General features: G+C 39.1%; 1 protein-coding gene across 2 annotated transcripts; it reads left to right on the top strand.

Annotated features, from left to right (window-relative positions):
- Positions 1-555: 555 nt before the first annotated feature.
- LOC125898179 (RAC-beta serine/threonine-protein kinase-like) lies at positions 556-21,631 on the top strand. Of its 2 annotated transcripts, none has more exons than XM_049591892.1 (14): positions 556-709; positions 2,847-3,008; positions 3,158-3,286; positions 3,430-3,541; positions 5,127-5,277; positions 6,922-7,053; positions 8,317-8,382; positions 11,505-11,573; positions 11,708-11,830; positions 13,137-13,265; positions 15,964-16,178; positions 16,262-16,349; positions 18,398-18,500; positions 18,638-21,631. In XM_049591892.1, exons 2-14 carry the CDS (start codon positions 2,963-2,965, stop codon positions 18,715-18,717), a joined length of 1,443 nt encoding a protein of 480 aa, XP_049447849.1. In that variant the 5' UTR covers positions 556-709; positions 2,847-2,962; the 3' UTR covers positions 18,718-21,631. The 2 variants fall into 2 exon arrangements, with proteins under 2 accessions (XP_049447849.1, XP_049447850.1); XM_049591893.1 differs by having other exon boundaries at positions 566-709; positions 2,850-3,008.
- The last annotated feature ends 2,127 nt before the right edge of the window (positions 21,632-23,758 follow it).

Below are 23,758 nucleotides of genomic sequence, written 5' to 3'. Positions count from 1 at the left end.
AAGACGACACATAGTAACGACGTAAAGACACTGTCAAACAACACTTAGTATAATACAGAGCAAGACAACACAACATAACACATCATAATGACACTGTCAAACAACCCATCATAACAACGCTTTGTCAAATGACACAGCATGACGACACGATGTAATGACAAAGTCAAATGACACAAGGAGAGTTCAGTGTTTAATAGACATAGACAGTGCGCGTGTCGACATATTTTTGGCACAAATGGAACCCCATAGTTCAGTGTTTAATAGACATAGACAGTGCGCGTGTCGACATATTTTTGGCACAAATGGAACCCCATATGCCACTGCCATCAGGGAGTGTTGTCGCCTTTGGGGCTGCATTTGGTCTGTGACAGGTGTTTGGGTGGGTGGTGCTCATTAAGTGGCTCCTCACGAATGTCAGGACCCAAGATTTCCCAGAAGGGGATTATGGTTTAGAAGTATAGAAGTTATAGGTCAGAAGTAAAGATAATCCCAGTCATATCTCCCAGACATCTGGCAAGCAACCACACTGCTTTGAAAATAACTTCGTCTTGCCTGCAGGTGGCGGTGTGTGTCCCAAGAACAGCGACCATCTCTGTAATCCCGAGAAGAAGAGAGTCCATGGTGTTTTCCTGGGTGGATGGCCTGCTCTGGATCTAGCCTGTCAAAACTGCATTGAAACAAGAGCAACGTGGGATAAAGTCTGTGAAATGTGCGTTAAATATTGTTTTAATATCATTAATAGTAAAATATATCGCATTACGAAACAAGTTGAGGAGCCTCTAACGCAAAGCTAATGAGAATAGTTGTTTGACTACCTCGCTATTAGCAAGGCTACATCAGTAACCTACAAGAAGGCATATGATCGCTAATGTAAGACTGTTTACTAATAATAAACAAGCATTTGCAACTTATGCTAGGTCAAGCATTTGTTAGTAATATTACGGTACAGGGGCAAACTCGCCTACAAGTATCGTATGGAAAGCACGACTGTGTCTTTCTCGTTGTAAAACACTAACTTAGTATGTGATACTGGGCTTTAACGTAAATTAGCAAAGTTATTTCTAACTCATACGATGTTTAAGTTATTTGAAATACTAGAATCATTATCTAGTATATTTGTGGTTTAGGTGTACAGTAAATACAGATTCACAGTCAGATGTTTGTGGGGTTATTATCTCGATGAACATTTCCCAACTCTCTCTGCCGTAAATGGGTCGTTGAAAGTTAACTGATCACAGCTAGCATACAGCTAACAGCTGTCAGCGTTTATGTGCTAACAGCTAGCTAACTAATGTTAAATGGCAGCCTTGCTAACAGCGACAATAACAACAACAACGAGGTTAGCTATAAATTAGCTTTACACTGTGATTTGGTCGGCGGAAAAGAACATTGAACTAGATTTAAAGCTTAAAGTCATCCTTATCTCCAACATAAGCCATGACGTTGTATGTTCCTGAAGTGTTAAGTGTTTAACATTAGACATAAGTTATAAATGTAGCACTTCGCCCTCTGGTACATGTTATCATGACACGGTGGGGGATAATAACACCTACAGTAACTGTTCTGCTCACGTCGAGATCACACACGCTTCTCGACATTAAAGAAATACTTCACCCTTTAAATGTCTATTTTTGTATCAGTTAACGTTACTCCGTGTAGAAGACTTTGTTTTTCCCACATGCCTCCAGTGGACGACGAATCCAAAAACAGAAAATTCGTGATTGGAGTCATAGGGGTCCGTTTTTAACAATAGTAAAAACTAGTCCATACCCATTGAGTGCACAGTTGCCCACGTACAGTTTCACATGGTGTGTGTTTGGGATACAGGTCATAGGAAATTGCAGATTAAATAGTTTACTGAACCCATTAAGAAGAGCAATGTATTCAGACAAAGTTTTTGTAAATTTGATAGTACAATTGCTTTATTGAATGTACAATAGTACCATTGGGATAGTTAGTGGGCTAAAACTGTAAGTTAGTAGTTGAGGTATCACGTTGAAAGGCAGATACTTAAAGTGTTTATGTGTTGTATACTTGTACTTAAGAGGGGCGCATTGGTAGTTCACATGGGAAAAGAATATACTAATAGTATAATTTTTGAAAAAAGTAGCTTTGTCACCTACCTATGCCAATCCTCAATGCCTATGTGCAGTTTCACATAGATTGACCATGTCAGTGAGTAGAAAAACGTGGGACAGACAGAATGACACACTGACAATTTCTGTGATTATGTACAGCATACCATACCATGACTTAGTCATACCAAAAATGAGAAAAAACAAACAAACAATCAGCCACAGGGGGAGCCATAGCGATGGGTCGCATTTTAGCCATTTTTAAGCATTTTTCTGTTGTTATAGCGCCACCCAGTTGCCAATTAGAGTTAAATTTCTGCAGTCACCTTGAGACGTCCTGTTCTACATATCTACCAAGTTTAGTAAAAATCGATATGACAGTTAGGCCTAGATAAGAAATTAGCTCTGGGGTGGCGTGAAGTATTCCTTTAAATGCAGAGCTGTAATAGGTGCAGAGCACAGCTGAGCTCATGTTTTGGGTTTAAAGATCTTACAGATATGGTGCTTCTTTGCTGACCACTTGTTGAAATGAGACCAGTCATTCCAGTATATCCAGGTGTTGTTTTTGTACATCAGTTATTACATTGTTCTTGAGTTAATTTTTTTAAAAGAAACTTAAGTTTTAGATTTAACTTTGTAAAACTTAGGTCTAGTAATACAGTTAATCGTATTAACCCCATATAACGATTGTCGACCGTCTAAACTTCTGTTAGATTTTTTTTTAAGTGTTTGAAGATGGTCCTATTTCTTTGTACTGCTTATTTTATTCAGCAGGTGCTGTTCAGATTCAACAGCTGTAACTGAGACTTGAACGGGCCGAGAGAGAAATTCACTGTTCCCCTCCCCAACCTCCTGTTCCCGACCCTCTCTGAAACACATCTCTCACCATGAATGAAGTTAATATAGTCAGAGAGGGCTGGCTTCATAAAAGAGGTAAGAAGCATAAGGATTGGTATGGTATAAATTATCATGCTGATAATTCACAGTGAAATGTGAAATTGATTTTAAAGGTTCAACTTAAAATGTCAGCAATGTTCTTATTAATTAAATGTACATAAAATTGCTTCTCATTTCTGACCCAGGTGAATATATCAAAACATGGAGGCCCAGGTATTTCATCCTGAAGAGTGATGGTTCCTTCATCGGCTACAAGGAGAAGCCTGAGCTAACCGACCAGACTTCACCACCACTCAACAACTTCTCAGTGGCAGGTCTGTCCTCCAAAGGGCAAAACACAAACGCTTTGTACTTTCCAATGCTAGTTGGCTGCTTTGACTTCAATACAGTTATGTCCTCTGTGTTAACATTTTCAGCAGCTTCCCATAAACATCAATCTGATTTGTATTATTCACAGAATGCCAGTTAATGAAGACTGAAAGACCCCGGCCCAACACATTTGTCATTCGTTGCCTACAGTGGACCACTGTCATTGAACGCACCTTTCATGTGGACAGCAATGAGGAGAGGTAAGAACGAGGTAAAATCTTACAGTATCTCACATAAGTGAGTACACCCCTCCCATTTCTGCAAATATTTCATTTTATCTTTTCATGAGACAACACTATAGAAATGACACTTTGATATAACTTAAAGTAGTCAGTGTACAGCTTGTATAGTAGTATAGATTTACCTTCCTCTAAAAATTATTTAGAACACAGCCATCAACATCTAAACAGCTGGCAACATAAGTGAGTACACCCCACAGTGAACATGTCCAAATTGTGCCTAAGGTGTCAATATTTTGTGTGCCAACCATTATTATCTAGCACTGCCTTAACTCTTTTGGGCATGGGATTCACCAGAGCTCACAGGTTGCTTCAGGAATCCTCTCCCACTCCTCCATGATGACGTCATGGAGCAGATGGATGTGAAGACGCCTTGCGCTCCTCCACCTTCAGCTTGAGGATGGCCCACAGGTGCATAGGTGAGTTTAGGGCTGGATACATACTTGGCCCGTCCATCACCTTCACCTTCAGCTTCCTCAGCAAGGCAGTTGTCATCGACTAGGTGTGTTTTGGGTCATTATCATGTTGTGGAAACTGCATTGCGGCTCAGTTTCTGAAGAGGGGCGATCATGCTCTGCTTGGAATTCATGTTTCCCTAAATGAACCGAGCTCCCCAGAGCCGGCAGCGCTCATGCAGCCCCAAACCATGATGCTGTCACCACTATACTTAACTGTAGGCAAGGGACAGTTGTCTTGGTGCTCTTTCAGCATGTGTGGCACCTTGGTGAAGAGCACCAAGACAACTGTCCCTTGCTTACAGTCAAGTATAGAGGTGGCAGCACTCACGCAGCCCCAAACCATGATGCTGCCACCACTATAATGCAGTTTTCCAACATGATAATGACCCAAAACACACCTAGAAGATGACAACTGCCTTGCTGAGGAAACTGAAGGTGAAGGTGATGGACTTGCCAAGTATGTATCCAGCCCTAAACTCACCTGTGCACCTGTGGACCATCCTCAAGCTGAAGGTGGAGGAGCACAAGGTGTCTTCACATCCATCTGCTCCATGACATCATCATGGAGGAGTGGGAGAGGATTCCTGAAGCAACCTGTGAGCTCTGGTGAATTCCATGCCCAAAAGAGTTAAGGCAGTGCTAGATAATAATGGTTGGCACACAAAATATTGACACCTTAGGCACAATTTGGACATGTTCACTGTGGGGTGTACTCACTTATGTTGCCAGCTGTTTAGATGTTCATGGCTGTGTTTTGAATAATTTTCAGAGGAAGGTAAATCTATACTACTATACAAGCTGTACACTGACTACTTTAAGTTATATCAAAGTGTCATTTCTATAGTGTTGTCCCATGAAAAGATAGAATGAAATATTTGCAGAAGTGGGAGGGGTGTAGTCACTTATGTGAGGTACTGTATATCAAGCAAGCTGCCATGTTTCTACTGGGCTTGTGTCAAACTATGGTGAATTTATTTTTGGAATTTCGATGGCATGCAGCTGCACCTTGTGTGTGTAAAAGTCTCTCCAAAACATGGTCTATTTGTTTGATGTAATGGCTGACAATATCTGGGATTTTTCCCTCTCAGAGAGGAGTGGATGCGGGCAATCCAGTCAGTGGCAAATAGTCTGAAGATGCGGGAACAGGAGGAGGAGGAACCAATGGATTTGTTCGGCTCACCCAGCGAAAGCAGCCTGGAGGAGATGGAGGTTTTGTTGTCCAAGAACCGCTCCAAAGTGGTGAGACAAAGTTGGGGACATAGAATATTGTGAGCTCATTTGATCTGATCTAAAAAATTGTAGGACTACAACAGCATTTTGGCAATATTTAGTTATGTCCTTGCAGAGACGTGAAAATCTACTGCTAGCTCACCCAGCACCACTGAGCTAGCTAACGTTACAGCTCAGTTGAGGAGGACGTCATTAATGTTTACATGAGCAGAAGCCTCTCGTCCATTAATGATGATGTGGTTGCTGGGTGTAGTTCCTAAATGAAACTGTTTTCAATAAGGTCTGTGGATTGTCTTGAGTCATAATTACTGGGTCATAATTACTGGAAAGACACATTACTGTTAATTTTTTCAAATGTATTTTTTGGGTACCTTGAGCACTACAAGCCAAGTGCCATCTAGTTCCACATTGGAGAGAAGGCAGACACCTCTACAGCTAATAACTCCCAACTCACACTAAAACTATCTAGACTGATAAACAGCACTACAGATAAAAGGAAAAAATGTGTATTTTTGATCTGGGGTGGAACTGTTCCTTTAAAAACTACATGCAATGGGATATTCATTTAATGTTAAACCTGCAATGACAGATTTTCTGGGCCTCTTAGCAGCAGAAATAAATTGTAATACAACATTGACTTCATCACCTTTAAGTCTATATGGTGACAGTTAAATAATGAATTGAAACTCGCTACAAAGCTCTGTAAAGCTGTCACCGGTCTTTCTAAAAAGAACGCCTTGAGAGGATTTTTTCAAATTTGGCACAAATGTCCACTTGGACAATGATGAACTGATTAGCTTTTGGTGGTCATAGGTTGAAGGTCGATGTCACTGTGACATTGTTAGTCTCATTCTCATGAACATGATATCTCAAGAAAACCATTAGGGAATTTCTTCAAATTTGGCACAAACATCCACTTGGACTCAACAATGAACTGATTAGAATTTGGTGTTCATAGGTCAAAGTGACCTCACCAACATGCTTTTGGACAAAACTCAGGAATTCATACACTAATTTTGACAAAAACTCAACTCAGGTCAGATGCTGAACTGGTGACACAAATCTTGGATGTTGACCTTGAAACTGTGCTGATCATATAGATCTCCTGCGCTGCTGGGGAGAGGTTTGCTCAGCATCCATGTCTTCATAGACAAAAAAGAAAGCAATTTCTTTTAGCTATAATCAACAACTAGAGTCAAGTTTTAACAGTATGCCAATGGCTGAGACTGGGAACCAGTAACAGTGGACCCTAGTCATTTGGTCAGTTATTTAAAGACCAAAGCAATTTTATAGAATTAGGAAAATAAATTTTAATACATTATTATTATAGACACCATCTTTATTGAACCATACCAAACATTTAGCAGACATCTTATTCTTTGCGCATTTCAATTTTATAAAAGCTTTTCTAAAAAGAGAGACATCCTCTATTACTAGTTGTAAAAGAACAATAAACTAACAACAGCAGGAAGCATAGTATTCCTCCAGGCTGTGAAGATATGAGGTGTGACTTGTATGAAACGCTCATCCCTGTCTCAAGATTTAATGCGGTTTTTTTAATTTATTTATTTAAGTTGAATCAATTCTTTACAAAATTTGTTGAAATCCATATCCCAGTTTAATTCTCACACCTCGGCCTGGTGTACATTGCAGACAATGAGTGACTTTGAGTACCTGAAACTGCTCGGGAAGGGGACGTTTGGAAAGGTGATTCTGGTTAAAGAGAAGTCCACTGGAGTACATTACGCCATGAAAATACTGCGCAAAGAGGTCATCATAGCCAAGGTAAGTAGGATGTGTGTGTGTGTGTGTGTATGTGTGTGTGTGTGTGTGTGTGTGGACGCACTTCATTTTAGCTATCGCAGTCACTCTTCTCATTCTGCCACGCTTTTGCTCCAAGACACTTTGCACCTTTATACCATGAATGCTGCAGTGTGTGTGTGTGTGTGTGTGTGTGTGAAGGAGGAACACTAGAGAACAGCAGAGTGGCTAATTTCAGTGTGGCAATATTATGTCAGACTGAAAAATAAGAATTAATTAATTAATTAAGATTATACTATGGACACATTTAGAGCCATTTTGTTACATTAACACAAAAACACATACATTTAATAATTTTATTGCCACACAAAATAACAAAACAGGGACACAAGAATGTGTTTTATGGAGAAAGTTGTGAATACACTGTTTTAACTAATTTCACCATCTACACCGTTAAAGAAAACAGACATACTCCCATTTGTAAAATATTATTGACTGTGTAAAGACATCAAATTTTAAAAATACAGTGAACTGTAACTGTATTATACTCCTTAAGTTGTGTCTAGAAAGAATCCCTTATTTAATTTAATATAATTTAATTTAATTTAATTTAATGATACCTTCTTTTAAATCTGACATTAAATGTTTTACATCAAGTTATTTATTTATTTCTTTGTGTAAAAAGCATCTGTCCAGGGTTCCCACAGTCATGAAACTTCTGCAAAGGTTAAGAAATTAGAATAACTATTTTCCAAGCCTGGAAATGGTTTGGAAATAGCAGTCTTGAAAATACAGTATATTGTTATGCTATTGTTTGATTTTTTATTTTTAAATCCCAAAATATGTCTAGTGATTCATGAAAAAGGTTCCTTGTACTACCAAGGTAACATCTAGTGCTGCACTGCCATTGAAATGTCACTAGTATCACTCAATACACTTAGACCAGACCGGCATCAGGTTATGGTGGAGGTTGTTGGTGCACAGTGAGGACTCCTGGGTGTTTAAACTACATTGCAAATGAAGTGCCCCCTGCTGGTTCCATGGTGATGATGTACTGGACTGTTGCTGATTTTGGGGCGATTTGGCAGCATGAAATAAGAGACTACTGCCATCTTCTTTCTTGCACCCCAGCTGTTTGAAAATTTGGACACTTTGCAGATTAAATCAAAGATAATAACAAACCGGATAGTTACCATCTTGATGCCTCTTGTTGTTTTAAGTAAAGTTTTACCTTTTATATATTGCATGTTTGTTCTGTGTTGCTAACAATACTGTGTTTGTTGGCAGGATGAGGTGGCCCATACAGTTACAGAAAGCAGAGTGTTACAAAATACACGACATCCCTTCCTCACGGTAAGAATACTTACAAATGACTTCACTTGACAGGGCGCTGTAAGTAAGCCCAATGCTGTGTCAGAGCAGCCAGCACTCGCTTGAGATTTTCATTTTCATGAGCCGAATGGTCCTCAGGTCAGTCTGAAAATTCTATGTGCTGATCCCCTATTGGATGATTTCACCAGGCACTTGGCTCAACATACAATAATTCTTACCAGCATGTATTGCTCACACACACACACTGTGCTTTTTAGCCACTCTAGCAGATATTGTGTAGATGGCAGCATCTGTGGGTCCACCATTTAAATCCAACAAGTATTGGAGAGATTGCCATGAAATTTGGTTCGAACATTGATCTTACTCTCAGGATGAATTGTAATAAGTCAGTGATCCTCTAACTTTTCATTTAGCACCAACATCAGGTCAAAATGTTAATTTGTCCAATACTTCAATGACCAAAGACCTGCATCCCATCCCAGTAGCCTCAACTCTGATATGTGTTTAGTACGAATTGTCAAATGTTAGTATCCTAAATAGTAAAAAAAGAATAGTTAAATTAAATATATTTTATTTCAAACATTTAATTTTTGTTTTTGTTCTTTTGCGCATTCCAGTGATTTCAGGACCTTGACCAGTTCCCACTAAAATCTGATAATGGCCACTTTTAAAAAACAAAAACAACAGCCAAAGGGAAAATAAAAAGTTTTTAGTAAAAAATCATATCAAGCACATACAGTGGTGGAAAAAAGTTTTCGGACACCCCATGCATTTGTGAAATATTGCACTAAGAATCACTCTTAGGTCTTCAAGTGCAATTTCTTTTAGTACAGTCACAGCCAAAATACTAAATAAATCCTAAAAAAAAAGCCATTAAAAACTTAAAATTGATTGGTTCCATAAAAATACATAAGAAATTTTGAGTCATTTTGGTACCAGTGATGAAGGTCGTTCTTTTTATTAAAAGACACAATTTTTGTTGCCAAGCTTCGTGTCTACATAAAGCCAGCACATCTGAAAGTTCTTCAGACACAAAAATGGCTAAAACAAGGAACCTAATGCAGGAAACACGCCTGAAGATAAAGATTCTCAGCCAGGAAGGGTACAGCTGCCGCCAGATAGCCAGGAAGTGCAGATGCAGTCCTTCAGCAGTTGGATACACTCTGCAGAAATACAGACGAACCAACAGCTTGGAAGACAAACCAAGATCTGGGCGTCCAAGGGTTTCTTCAGCAAGAAATGATCGCATCCTGATCCGCATGTGCAGGCAAAACCGCCAAATGACATCACAGGAGCTTCAGCAGCAGTGGTCAAACCAAACTGGTGTCCAGTGTTCCACCTGCACTGTACGTGGCCGACTTCTAGATCATGGCTTAAAGTCCTACAAGGCTATCAAGAAGCCGCTGATCAATGAGAGACAGAGGTTAGCCCGGCGTCGTTGGGCCCAGGCACACAAGAACTGGACAGCCAGGAATTGGAAGAAGATTTTGTGGTCAGATGAGTCTAGTTTCCAGCTTTATCTTCCTCCTACTAATGTGAGGGTACGCAGAAGGCCAGGCGAAGCATTATCTCCAGCATGTACAGTACCTACTGTCAAGCATGGTGGAGGCAGTATCATGGTTTGGGGATGCATGAGTGCTGCTGGTGTTGGTCATCTCACTGTCTGTGATGGCACATTGAACTCTACCAAGTATTGTACCATTCTCGAAACCCACATGCTCCCTTCTGCACGTGCACTGTTCCGTCGAGGTAAAAACTGGATGTTTCAACAAGATAATGCCCTTGCACACATCCAAGGCCAGTAGAACTTGGCTGCAGGAGCACAGTATCCAGGTCTTAGAGTGGCCAGCTCAATCCCGGACATGAGCCCCATTGAAAATCTGTGGTGGATTATCAAAAGGTCTGTTTCAAAGCATAAACCAAAGAATTTAGAAGAATTAAAAGCAGTAATTCAAGAAGAATGGGACAAGATTACCCCTCAACAGTGTGAAAGGCTCGTGGGGAACATGCCAGCCAGGATTAGAGCTCTACTACGTGCCAGTGGCAGGACTACTAAATATTAATTTGATGATGTGATGGTTTATTTATTTTTTGTTCAGTTTTGAACACATTCTCTGTTATTTGTTGACTTTGATACCGACAATGTTGAGAACTGACATATTGAAACTGTCAAGAATTTAGTTTTGTTAGTTTTTCTTGTAAACAATAAACAAAACAATATAATTTGTATTTGTTTGTATCTGTCTAATGCAGCCACACCTTTTGAAACACAAAAAAGATTTTTCCACAAATATTTCATGATAATATTTGAGATTGTGTAAAATTTTAAGGGTGTCCGAAAACTTTTTTCCACCACTGTATGTCTGTTCATCCTATTCTCGTGAATGCAGTGTCTCAAGAATTCCTCGATGGCGTTTGTTCAAATTTGGCACAAACGCCCTCTTAAACTCAAGGATGAACTGTTAAGATTTTGGTGGTTGGGGAGTCGGTGGCTTAGTGGTAGAGCAGGCGCCCCATGTACAAGGCTGTTGTCGCAGTGGCCCATGTTTGACTCCGGCCTGTGGCCCTTTGCTGCGTGTCACTCCTTGTCTCTCTTCCCCTTTCACACTTGTCTGTCCTATCCATTGAAGGCTAAAAATGCCCAAAAAATATCTTAAAAAAAAAAAAAAAAAAAAGATTTCGGTGGTTAAAGGTCCATATGTACTCATCTGTCTCATTCTCATGAACACAATAACTCAGGAACACCTTGAGGGAATTTCTTTTAATTTGGCACAAACGTCCACTTATACTCAATGATGAACCAATTAGAAAGATGTGAAGGTGAGATGGAAAGATGTGTGTGAAGCATCCATGTTTTCACAGACATGAATGTAAACTGTAACTGAAACTTGATGGGTTTACGGAGGCATACAACAACAAAGTGGTACTTCTAGTCACTTTTTGAGTCATGCATCTTAAACTGAAGTCAGGAGCTACACAACTGATGATGTGAATCATCCTCATTTAGGGGGCAACCCTTACATTTGTTTGTTAGTATTTACCTGTAATTTGTTACCATTTTCTTCCTGCAGACACTAAACACTAAAGTAAAGTATTGCACAGATGTAATTGCGCGGAAATCCTCTCTTTGCTTCTTCCTGCAGACACTGAAATATGCCTTCCAAACCCACGATCGACTCTGTTTTGTAATGGAATACGCCAATGGAGGCGAGGTGAGACCTCACATGCACACAGCCGCAGTCACATGGAGATACATTAATAACACTTGTTGTCAACAGCTTGCTGTGCATGAACAGATCTTCTCTAAGAGGTGAGTCCTGACTCCATATGCTCTCGCCTCTTTCAGCTCTTCTTCCACCTGTCACGGGAGCGAGTGTTCACAGAAGACCGGGCTCGCTTCTACGGTGCCGAGATTGTGTCAGCACTCGAGTACCTCCATTCACGTGACGTTGTTTACCGTGATCTGAAGGTGAATACTCCCATCAGTTCTGAAATACACAGTATCCATACAGGGTTTGTATCATGACTTCAGAGAAGATGATGTGAAGGATTCTTATTTTAGATTTTACTTGGACATTTTAAAAGGTTCAATAAAGATGACTTCTTGGAAAAGAGTTCAAGCATTTAGAAGCTTTAAATAGCAGTTGCAGTGTTAATTGTTTTAATACATCAATCAAAGTTTAATTTCTAATTTCTTAAACAGCTCACATGACATGGGACTTTATTCGGCTCAATGGCCATTTTGATACCCAGCACGGATTTTAAAAATTTAAGATTTTTTTTTAAAGACCATTTCAAATTTTAAAATAGGTATGTATGGGACTAAATGTTTGGTGGGGGATATAACAACTAGAATGGAGGGGAGCAGTAAAATCTTCCGATGAATTTATGTTAAAGTTGCTTTATCTCTCAAAATTTTTGCTCTTTATGAATTGTTTTTAGTAAAAATGTAGGAAAACTTGTGCTGGTTATTGACATGTAACAATCGTATCAAGTGGACTTACACATCTGGCCAGTAAGCCTCGAAGTGACAGGAGTGCCAACCAACTGCCACAAAAATTCAGTCTTAATTTCAAGGAACAGTGTGTAAGATTAAGGGGGATTTAGCAGCATGTGCCGATAAAGATTACAGTTTGCAACCAGCTGAAACTTCTCAGAGTTGGAATTCCTTCAGTGTTAATTGTTAAGCAGGTTTTTTGGGGGGAGATAAATTATCTGCAGAGGTCTCCTCCTCTCCAAAACAAATGGACCTGGTGATTAAAACTGGTATAACACTGAATAAAGGATTTTCATGTTAAAAAAAAAAAAATCAGTTCCTCCTATGCTGTTCACTTTGTTGCAGATGGGTTGCTAGCCTAGCACCTGCTAATGTGTGCTTACCTAATTTCTGATCCAGATGTTCAGGAGGTTTTTACCAGGAGCCACATTATCTGCACAGGTCTCTTCCTCTCCAAAACAAACGGTGATCCAAACTGCTATAAACACTAAACAAAGCAGTTTCACATTAAAAAAATCAGTGTTTGTGAATCTTGTGGAATTTAGTTCTGCATTGAGTGCATCAGTCTACATACTGTGTATTATGCGTGCAGCTGTGTGCACCAGACTGTACTGTGACGGTTAAGCGCAAATACATGAAGTGTTACAGCCCTATCAGTGACCTAATCAAATGATCTGTTGTATTTGTTAAAATAATAAATTCTAACCCCAGAATCTGTCATTAGATCCATGATCTTAAGAGTTACATCTGATGTGTATGTCATTCCACTCTCTCTCAGCTGGAGAATCTGATGCTGGATAAAGATGGTCACATCAAAATCACTGATTTCGGTCTTTGTAAGGAGGGAATTACCCCGGACGCTACCATGAAAACCTTCTGTGGTACTCCGGAATATCTCGCACCTGAGGTAAGGCACTGAAACTGACTGGGTGGCACATGTACAGCAGTTTTTAACCTCTAGACAAGCAGTCACATTTTCCCACACACTCAGTGTCTCCATTACCTACAGTATATTTTCATGAAATGTAAATATACATATAACTATATATGATAACAATGTGTGCAATATCAGTTTTCAGTCAGTGATATCAATTTATTTATCTGTTTATTTATTTCTGAATATGTTCCTATGACCATATAAAATATGAAGTAGTTTCACCCTACATTACTGTATAGGTCCAGCGGGGCCAGACTGGTCCCAACCAGAATGGTGCGATAAAACATATTTTTGGTGCAGGTAAAAAAAAAAAAAATGATGGCACATCTAATTTCAATAGTTACATGCAGCTGTGCGTGTGTGCAGACAAAAGTATTTTCGAGCCCTGCTAGGGCTGCAAAGGGTCAGGAAAAAAAAATCGAAAATTTCTAAGGGAAGTTAAGCTCTAGAATTTTTCAATTTTTGTATAATTTCAATATAAAAATCACACCTTTGAATAGTGAAATTATTTGAAGGGGAAATTACACCAGGTCTTGTGACATGTTTTGTTAAAAAGTATGCCCATTTAACAGCATTGTAACCAGGGTTTCAAAATTCCAGGAATATTCAAGTTAAAACTTTCTGTGGGAATTAACTGGAATTTATGAGTATACATGGGAAATAACATTAATAAAAGGGTCATTTGCTCAGGCTGTATTTACCATTGACATGCAGATAGAAACAACTCTTTACCATAATATATGCAGATATAATACATGCATTTGTCTTATTATATAGCATGTGAAACATGATGTGGTGAGTTAGCTACCTGGCAAGTTAACTAATGGGGAAAGGTGGCAACAATGAGGGCTGTATGTAAACTTATGGTCTGAAGTAAATAACCAACTTAAAAAAGAAAGGGAAAATCAATGGGAATAGATTAATTAAAACTCCTGAATTAGCATGCTTAATCAAGCTACATCCCACATGGTAACTGTTAGCAGCAAAATGTACAAGTTGTTAAGTTATCTGTGTACATTGCCTCAGGCTGCTGTCTGCTGGTTAAATTAAGTATCATAAGAATTTTAAAATATATTTACTCCAGTAATATAGTTAAAAGTTACATAAGGAGCACTGGGTCCTTTGGCTCAGACAGTGCAGTAGTGTTGGCAGAGGTGGGTGCTGCACATGTGATGGGAGAATACACTGTGCATGCAGAAGGTTGTAAATTTGGATGTTAATCACACATGTTTGAATGTTTGCGGTTATCTAAATCTGAGAATGCCAGGTTTAACAAACAGAAGGCATTTATAGAAAAAGATTACTGAAATTTACTTATTTAGAATAACCTCAGTTTGTCATCTGTGCCTTCGTTTCCCCTGGATCTTATCATTAACATGTCATCATACAGTTTACAAAATGTCTTTCCTTTGTTACCTCCGCCAAGGAGGTTATGTTTTCAGTTTGGTTTGTTTGTCTGTTTGGATCTGATTCTTGGGGCCAATACACAAATTATTTCTCTATTTCATTAACATTGCGAGATAGGGCATAGGCTACAGCCAGTGGTGTAGTGGCAGTTGATGAGGTGGATGTACTACGAGGTAGATGAGTAGGTTACCATTCTATCTTCCAATGGCCTTTTGACTAATAGAAAGTCGGACTGTGGGTATACTCTGTATACTTGCATATACTCTGTATACTTGCGTGTATCTCCACTACACCACTCAGCTGAATAAATGCCATACATCTTAATAGCCAGTAGATGGTAGTAAAGTTCAATAGTTACAATTTATAACCGTCACAGAAATGATGACTATATCCAAATTCACAGGTACTAGTAGTCCTCTGGGCAAACCTACACATGTAAACATCATGCAGAAAGCAGTTGTTATGGAGCACTCAGGTACAGTGGTGTCGTGGTAGAATAGGTTCACTTTTGTATCATTGCCACAGTTGTAACAATGCTATTTTTATTGATTTTTTTAAACTAAGGTATGGCTATGGAAATTTAAATACATGCATATCATACAACTGAATAAACTCTTACTCACATCCACATTTAAATTTTCTGCAATAAACTCCACAAGAGATCTTACTGAAAAAATAGATATTTAGAATTAAGAAGTACATATTAAAAGTCCAAATGACCATATTTTTACATAATTTTGACAGTTTTTGAAATAGATCTCCTGGTATATATCCAGACGTACATTGTGGTTGTGCTTGCAGACTTGCATATCATAAAAGACTTGACTTCTGGCCTTGGTGGAGGTCTGTGCTCTTTGGGTGCCTCTCTAAGTTGTTTAGTGTTTTAGCTGAGACACTACAGCACATCTGTGCATTTTCTCTGCATGCAAGAACTTAACTCTTGTCTCCAGCTCATATGTGGAACATTTAAAATGTGTAGGTTTCAGGGGAGCAGATGTGGAACAAATTACTATCCTCTGCAAAATATGACACAAATGGGTTGCTGCTAAAGCTGGCAGTACCAGGAATTTGTTCCAACACTTAAATCACCACCACAAGCTGTAGCCTCTACTTCAAAAAAGACGTTTTTTGTGGTACTATATAACAAGCATTTCAGTAAGAGCATGTATAATAACTTCAGAATAAAAGCAACCTGTTCATGATGCATCTGAGCCTGTTGTTCCTGAAACAGTTTTTAACCAGGCAAATGTCTGTTTCACAGGTCCTAGAAGATAATGACTATGGCCGGGCGGTAGACTGGTGGGGTCTGGGTGTAGTCATGTATGAGATGATGTGCGGCCGTCTGCCTTTCTACAACCAGGACCATGAGCGTCTGTTTGAACTCATCCTCATGGAGGAGATCCGCTTCCCCAGGAACCTGTCACCTGAGGCCAAGTCCCTGCTGGCTGGCCTGCTCAAGAAGGACCCCAAACAGAGGTATGTGTCAGGGTTGATCCTGTGTGTGTATTAATTTTGGAAATATCTGCTTAATTCTTACATGATATTTTTTGGACTGACAGGCTGGGTGGAGGTCCCAATGATGCCAAAGAAGTAATGAGTCACAAATTTTTCATCACCATCAACTGGCAGGATGTGGTACAGAAGAAGGTAAGATATTCTCATGCTAGAGGAAGTGAAACGGAGGTTTGCTTTTAAGTCGCAAGCCTTTTTTTACACAGAGATGCCACAGTACTGCCGCAATGAAGACCTTACATCCTGCTGGCTTTGCTTTTTTATCAAAACAAAACAACGTTCGCAGAATGCTGCTCCAGTGTGTACTTTCTGACAACATGCTGACATTCCAGAAGCAAAAGAGTCGTGACGGGCGTGTCGTCTAACACAACAGCATTGGCATCTAGCATGACATATATCGTGCAATCTGGCAGTGCTTTCTAAACAAGAACAATTGCATAACAATCATTTACCATCTCTGTTATATGGTGGTTGATCTCGTCCTCTGCTTGGAGAGTAAGGAGTGCCCGCACCTCATTGTCTCCCCATTTCGTGGATGTCTTTAGTTGCTGTTCTTCTTCTTCAAGTTAGCTGCTAACTGCTTCTAGCCGCTTTTAAATGTCCAAATTGGGAGCATAAGATAGATAAACAGTTCTCAATGAAGGCTCAGTCATGAAGGACGACATTAACAACATAGTAACCCTGTTGGGTGCAGCTGTGTGTAGTTATGTTTATATTGTAAAAAAAAATTCAAAGTTCTCAAAGAAAATCACAGTGTCGGAATGATACAGCTCTGATCTCCCCCCTATTGGATATATTTTTATGTCTCTGTGCCACCAATAGCCATTGTTGGAGGCATTGTGTTTTCGGGTTGTCCATACATTGGTATGTATATATGTACATCCATCCGTCCATCTGTCCAATTCTCATGAACATGATATCTCAGGAACGCCTTGGGGGAATTTGGCACAAACATCCGCTTGACTGAACAAGAAACTAGGGTTACAATGGTATGAGATTTTCTCGGTATGATGACTGTCTCAGAAAATACTGCGGTATCACAGTATTGCAGACTTAATATTATTATCAGTTACAATGACCCTTAAAGGGATGAAAACAGACGGGCTTTTTTAAGTTAAACAGATCATTTAATACTATAATTGAAATTTAGATCTTTTTTTTGTTTGATGAAAGTATGACTAAAAAGCCTTTTGAAAATAACTAAAATAAAGGTGAGATTCTTCACCCAGTTGCATTTTTTTCAACACTGTAAATAAGCAAATGTACATGGTATGATAACCGTCAGTTTTCATACCACGGTTTACCTTGAAACCTGTATATCGCTGCAAACCTATGATGAACTCATTAGATTTTGGTGGTCAAAGGTCAAGGTCACTGGGACCTGTATCTGTCTCATTCTTGTGAACGTGACATCTTAAGAACACCTTCACGAAATTTGTCCAGATATGTCACGAACTTCCAACCGGACTCAACAAGGAACTGATTAGAATTTTGGGGTGAAAGGTCAAGGTCAATCTGACCTTGTATCAGTCTCTCTTGTGAACTCCATATCTTAATAAAGCTCTGAGGGAATTTCCTCAATTTGGCATAAACATCCACTTGGACTTGGACTTGGACTTAAACTTGAAAAAAATAAACTGCAATTTGGTGGTCAAAGGTCAAGACAACTGTGACCTCTCAAAACATATTTTTGGCCACAACTCAAGAATTCATACGCTAATAATGGCAAAATTAAATCAAATGTCTAATAGGATAAAATGATGAAGTGATGACATTTCATATTCAAAAAAATCAAAGGTCAACTTCACTGTAACATCATAGTGTCATAACTCAGGAACAGAATGGGAGACGTTTGATCAGATGCTGAATTGGTGGCACTAATCTTTGGTGCCCACCTTGAAAATGTGTTGATTGTATAGATCCTCTGCTGCTGGGAGGAAGATGTGTGTGAAGTATTCACGTTTTTACAGACATGGACGTAAACTGTAACTGCAACTTGACTGGTTTACAGAGACATACAACCGCGAGGCAGTAATTCTACTTAATACCTCAGATGGACACAAAGTATGCAGGCAGTGGGTGAAAAAAGCCGCTTGCATCAGAGACTCAAGGCTACATGCAGTCATTTTATAATGTTCCCAATCTAATTACATTTCACCAATCTTCTCCCCTTCCTGCATCAGCTCAACCCACTCTTCAGACCACAAGTAACATCAGAGACAGACACCCGGTACTTTGATGACGAGTTCACAGCACAGACCATCACACTCACTCCTCCAGACAAGTGTAAGTGTCCTATGACTGTGGTTTTCAGATCTGGACAGTGACACTCTGTCAGCTCCTGATCCACCACTGTTCCTGATCAAGGTCTGGTTTCTTGACTTGGAATGTGACAGCTGACTTATGCTTTCTTGTTCTTACAGATAACAGTCTGGACTGTGACGACTCAGGCCAGCAAGCACATTTCCCCCAGTTCTCCTATTCTGCCAGCATAAGAGAGTGATAGCATCTCTGCCACACACACACACACACACACACACACACACACACACTCAAACAACATGAGGCATGAACACCTTGGCCACATCCTTACAGCTATAAAATGACCAGAACTTCCATATTCAATGAGGTTTTAATCCCATCAGGATCTAAGTGCCTCGGCTGGCGGCCATTTTGTTCTATAGAAAACCCCTTCGTCCACACTATGGACAAAGCCTGGCCACACTGGCTGTACTGTATCAAACTGGACTTCAGTACCTCGCACGGTCAGCAGCACAACTCAACAACACAATGTCTGTAGCACCAATGGATGGCCTCTAAACAACTACTGCTGCTTTTTCAGACTGTAAACCACCAATCATTTTTAACGCTCTCCCTTTTATGGTCTTATGAGAAGCCATACAGTTCCTTCATGATGTTTCCAAGTGCTCTTCTTCAGAACTAGCTGTTACCACTGGTGATAGACAAGTTTATATGAGGGAGGAAGAAGCGTGGTAGTTTGTTGGGTGTTTTTCTTGTAGGTGTGTGTGTGTGGATCTTTTATCTTTTTTTTTTTTTTTTTTGTTCTTTTTTCGAGAAAAAAAAGGGGGGCATCGAATTCAAACTGAATGTCATCAATTTAGTTGGAGTGAGTCTGTGCGAGCATGAGATTTTGTGTGTGTCTTAATACAACGCTTGCCCGATGTGCATCAGGAACAACAGATTAATTGATAACAGATGATGATCAAAGTGTCTCCGCGGAGACAAGCTTTGAGTAGAGCAAGACATGTTAGAGAGAGAGGCTGTCCTTTGTAAACTGTATGCAATGAAAACAAATCACTTGTTTATCAGTTTCCTCTCATCTCAGAATTTGAACTTTTGTGAACAGATCTGTCAAGTGCGACATGTCAATTATTGGGAATTGGGAATACCTTAATGCACAAGGTGTACATGTTATTTTTTAAAACAAGATTTTTTTAATTCTAACACATATTTGATCCTACTTGATCAGCAAAATACACACCATCCACATGATTAAGAGGCTTAATAAGCACTTAGTGATCAGAGTAGACCTCATTTTTCTCAGATGGACCATGTTCATTAATGTAGCTGAAAGCTTCCTGGAATTTTTTTTTTAACATCTCATGAATATGTGTCTGTTGCACCGAGTGTCAAAAACTGTGAGATACCCAAAAGCTGGCATCAAAAGTCTGGTCAGATTCATTATCCTGTTGACTGATTTACATAAACCATTGGCCAGATTAGACTATTTGATTTTGACAAAGTTCTTACACAGCTGCATGAGTGTAGACAACATTTAACATTTCAGAACTTTGTCTTTTATTTTGGTTAACTGAGGGGAAAAATGTTAGAACCATCAAAGTAACGTATCAGTAGCGCCCCCCAGAATTTTTTATGGGGGGGCCAGATGGGGCCACTGAAAATCTTGGGGTGATACACCAAAACCAAAAGCCATAACTGAATTCAGGAATTCGACTATGCTGTTGAAGTAGAGAGTTAAGAAACTGCATACTGATGTACTTTGGTCTCTTATTAGACAGTTAATATTGCTGTTTTTGAGATTAATACCAGAACAGCTAACAATTTGAGTTCCATAACAGTCCTGTTTTGATGTTAGGTATCTATATTTGTTAGGTGATTCATTGTTCTTCAAATAGGCTGATTGTCTTGTTCCTTAAAAAAATAAATTTACAGTTTTAATTTGAAGGATTACAGGAACAAAACATTTACTGTGAACAAGTCTTCTCAAGCTTAGGACAGACATGTGGGTACCCATAGAACCCATTTTAATTCCAAAGGTACCAAAGGATGACTTACTTTGTGTGGTTTCCCAAGATACCACTACCTTTGTGCTAGCTTAAAAATGTGCGCGCAGCCTCATAAAGAGATAGTAAAAAAAGATAAAGTAATATTGGCCTCCAATAATTTTCACCAGGGGGGGCAACAATTGTGTCAGGGTCGCTATGGTATTGTATTTGTACTGAAACAAAGGTGCTGAATCAGCACTACTATTGGGGAAAAACAGCACCAAACTGAATTAATAGCACTTTCAGAGTACATGTTCATATTTGGAGTGTCATCCTTTGTTAGCATTCAAAGCTATTTCTGTAATATTTCTAATATTTGTTATGATGTATCTTGGTAGCCTTTCTATGAAAGTAGTCCGTCTTCAGATCATCATTCACCATTTTATGCTTTACCTGTTAGAGACTTTTCAAGTTTGAAGTTGTGGCTGAGTATTTTTCATGTCCTGCTGGCTATCGTGTGTCTGTCATCTTGTAAATCTTAGTGTGCTTACAATGTTTCAGTGCATCCACCACTGCTGCTTTTCAGACCCTCTGTGCTACCAGATTTAATCTGACATATTTTAGCTGGAGCACTAAGAAATCATCCAGGGAGCTCTGGAAATCATGAACATGGTCCATTGTGAGATTTTATGTTTGAGTGCAATGGTGACTTGCAAGGATGTCTTCTTATTATTTTCAATTCTTCCCATTTATTATTAATCGCTGCACAACATTAAATGGTAAAAAGGGGAGGTAAACCGTTAAGATTTGCAATACTGGGTGTTATACTGTACATGAAAATGCACCCAACATTGTATTGGTGCTACACTGTTGAGTCACTGGTAATAAAAAAAGAGCAGGTGCAGATCACCCGCTCAGCTTCCTGTTGCTCACAGAGCCTTCTATCATGTTTTTCTGCTGGTTTTACTCCTCAACTTGCTGTTTTCCTTCATCCTTCCTGTACCCTGAACCTCCTTTACCAATAGTCTCAAATTAAGGAAATTCATAATGGTTGAAAGAAATGTATGTTTTCAGTTGCATTATACTATTCAAACAGTTCATTTCTATTTGTCTATGAATGTAATTCTGAAAGACAGTGATCCAATACACATTTTTAACTGTCATAATACATCCTGGACATGTCGTGTCTTGATTCTTTTCATCCCACCACTATAAGGTGCTGAGGGTTTGTTTCTCCTCTTGGTTTTGTGAACGCGGTGGTAGATAAACAACTGTTTACCTTAAGACACAGAGTGTACTGTTAGTCCTGCCTTCCTCACCCTTAGTTTTGCAGGTTTCCTGCCTTGTCACTTTTCACTCCTGTGTTGAAACGGCATGAAGCAGACATTACAAGCAGCCAGTCTGAGATCACTAAAACCTGGGAAAGTCATGGGATTTCTAAATCTCATGTTCCTGGCCAGGAAAAGTCGTGGTCTTAGTTAAATCCTTGAAAGGTTTGGAAAAGTCATTGAATTTTGTTGTGATTAATGAAATTATTTTTTGCTGTAATCTTACACATCATGGATAACTTTCCATGTTGTGTAACAGAACAGTGAATTCATCTCTGTAGGTGCTGACGCAACATAGGTCTAAAATGCGTCGACACGTGACAAAATTTTTGCTATCGTTCATTTATTGAACAATTGTTCCGTTTGTTTGTTGTTAAACATGGCCACATTAATGTATGAGCATGCATGTGAACACCACCCTCCCACACCCAACAATAGAGCTCTCCTGAAAGCCATAGTAGTCTCTGCACTGTCCGTCTGTACATCCATATGTTCACACATCCGTGCATCCCATTCTCATCAAGAAGATATTTCAAGAGCATGTGGTGGGAATGTCTTCAAATTTGGCACAAACGTTCACTTGGACTCAACAATGAACTCAGATCAGATTTTTGTGGTGAAGATCAAGGTCAGTGTGACCTGCAATTTCTTCAAATTTGGCACAAATGTCTCCTGTGACTGCCAAATTCTAATTAGTTTATTCTTGAGTCAAAGGTCAAATTATGACAAAATTTCACACAAATGTCCAATAGGATGTAATGATGAATTGATGATATTTTATATCCAAAAGGTCAACCATCAACTTCACTGTGACATCATTATGTTTTTCAAAAACACACACTGGCCAATACTCAACGTCATATATCAGGAACAGAGGTGGAGACATTTTAAACTTAACAGTTTTTCCCCATTGACTTGATGCACCTCTGCCAATGACACTCAGAAGCTGACTGCAGGGATGCAGTGATTACAACTAAATGCAATCACTTTTAATGATTTTGGTTTATTTTGAGCAGTTCTCTTTTCACAAAACCATCACATAGAAAACATGGTGTGCAGAACATTGAACACGAGTGACTCGGAGAAATATTTTCTGGTTGTGTTGGCTCATTCATTGCATAAGAATATGCAGAAGTATAGCACTTGGATGCAGTTGATCTGTTTAAATGTTTTGTATTACATCAAATGTGAAGGTACGTCACACCATGTGGAGCGGGGGTGCCATCCTGTGAGGTACATGATGTTATTTCTGTTATCAAATTGTATCCACTCAGTTCAAAAAGGAGATAATTTACAATGTTGGGTATGTGAGTGGAGGTAGTGTATTGGGTCTATAATCCAGCCTTAGCCTGTCATATGGATCTGTCTTATTAATCATGATTAGTTTGTCTAAATACTGTTGCTTGACCACCGTAGAAAGCATGAAGTCAACTTCTCATTCTCTATTGATCAATGTGGAGGTCCCTCAGACTACGGTGCTGTTTGAGAACAATTGAGATTGGCAGATTATGACACATTAACAATCCATTATCCAAATTGTCTGACCAGAGATGATAATATATCAGGTCATGTGGATGAAAATCAATGGCCTGATGTAAAAAAAAAAAAAATACGGAAGACATGTCCTACCAAAATATTTTGTTAATTTGATCTTCTGTTTTATCACCACAAAATGACTGCAGGTTTGAACTTGTGATTTGATGCACTGTTTCAGTATAATATTACTGATTGTATTAGAATTTTGGGAAGACATTATTTGGAACATGGTTTTGTAAACTGGAAATCTGTCATATATTTTCAGTAACTGAAACACAACACTTTTGTTTTTACTCCCAGATTTTTTTATGCAATCAACAGACCTATTTCTCACAAGTTTATTGCACAAATTTGTTCAAATCTGTGTAAGTGATCACTTTTCCTTTTCCAAGATAATCCATCCACCTGATAGGTATGGCGTATCAAAATGCTG

The sequence above is a fragment of the Epinephelus fuscoguttatus genome, linkage group LG12 (assembly GCF_011397635.1).
Source record: "Epinephelus fuscoguttatus linkage group LG12, E.fuscoguttatus.final_Chr_v1".
Lineage (NCBI taxonomy): Eukaryota > Metazoa > Chordata > Actinopteri > Perciformes > Serranidae > Epinephelus > Epinephelus fuscoguttatus.
Note: the sequence above shows the minus strand (reverse complement) of the source record. Positions and strands in the feature narration are given on the sequence as shown.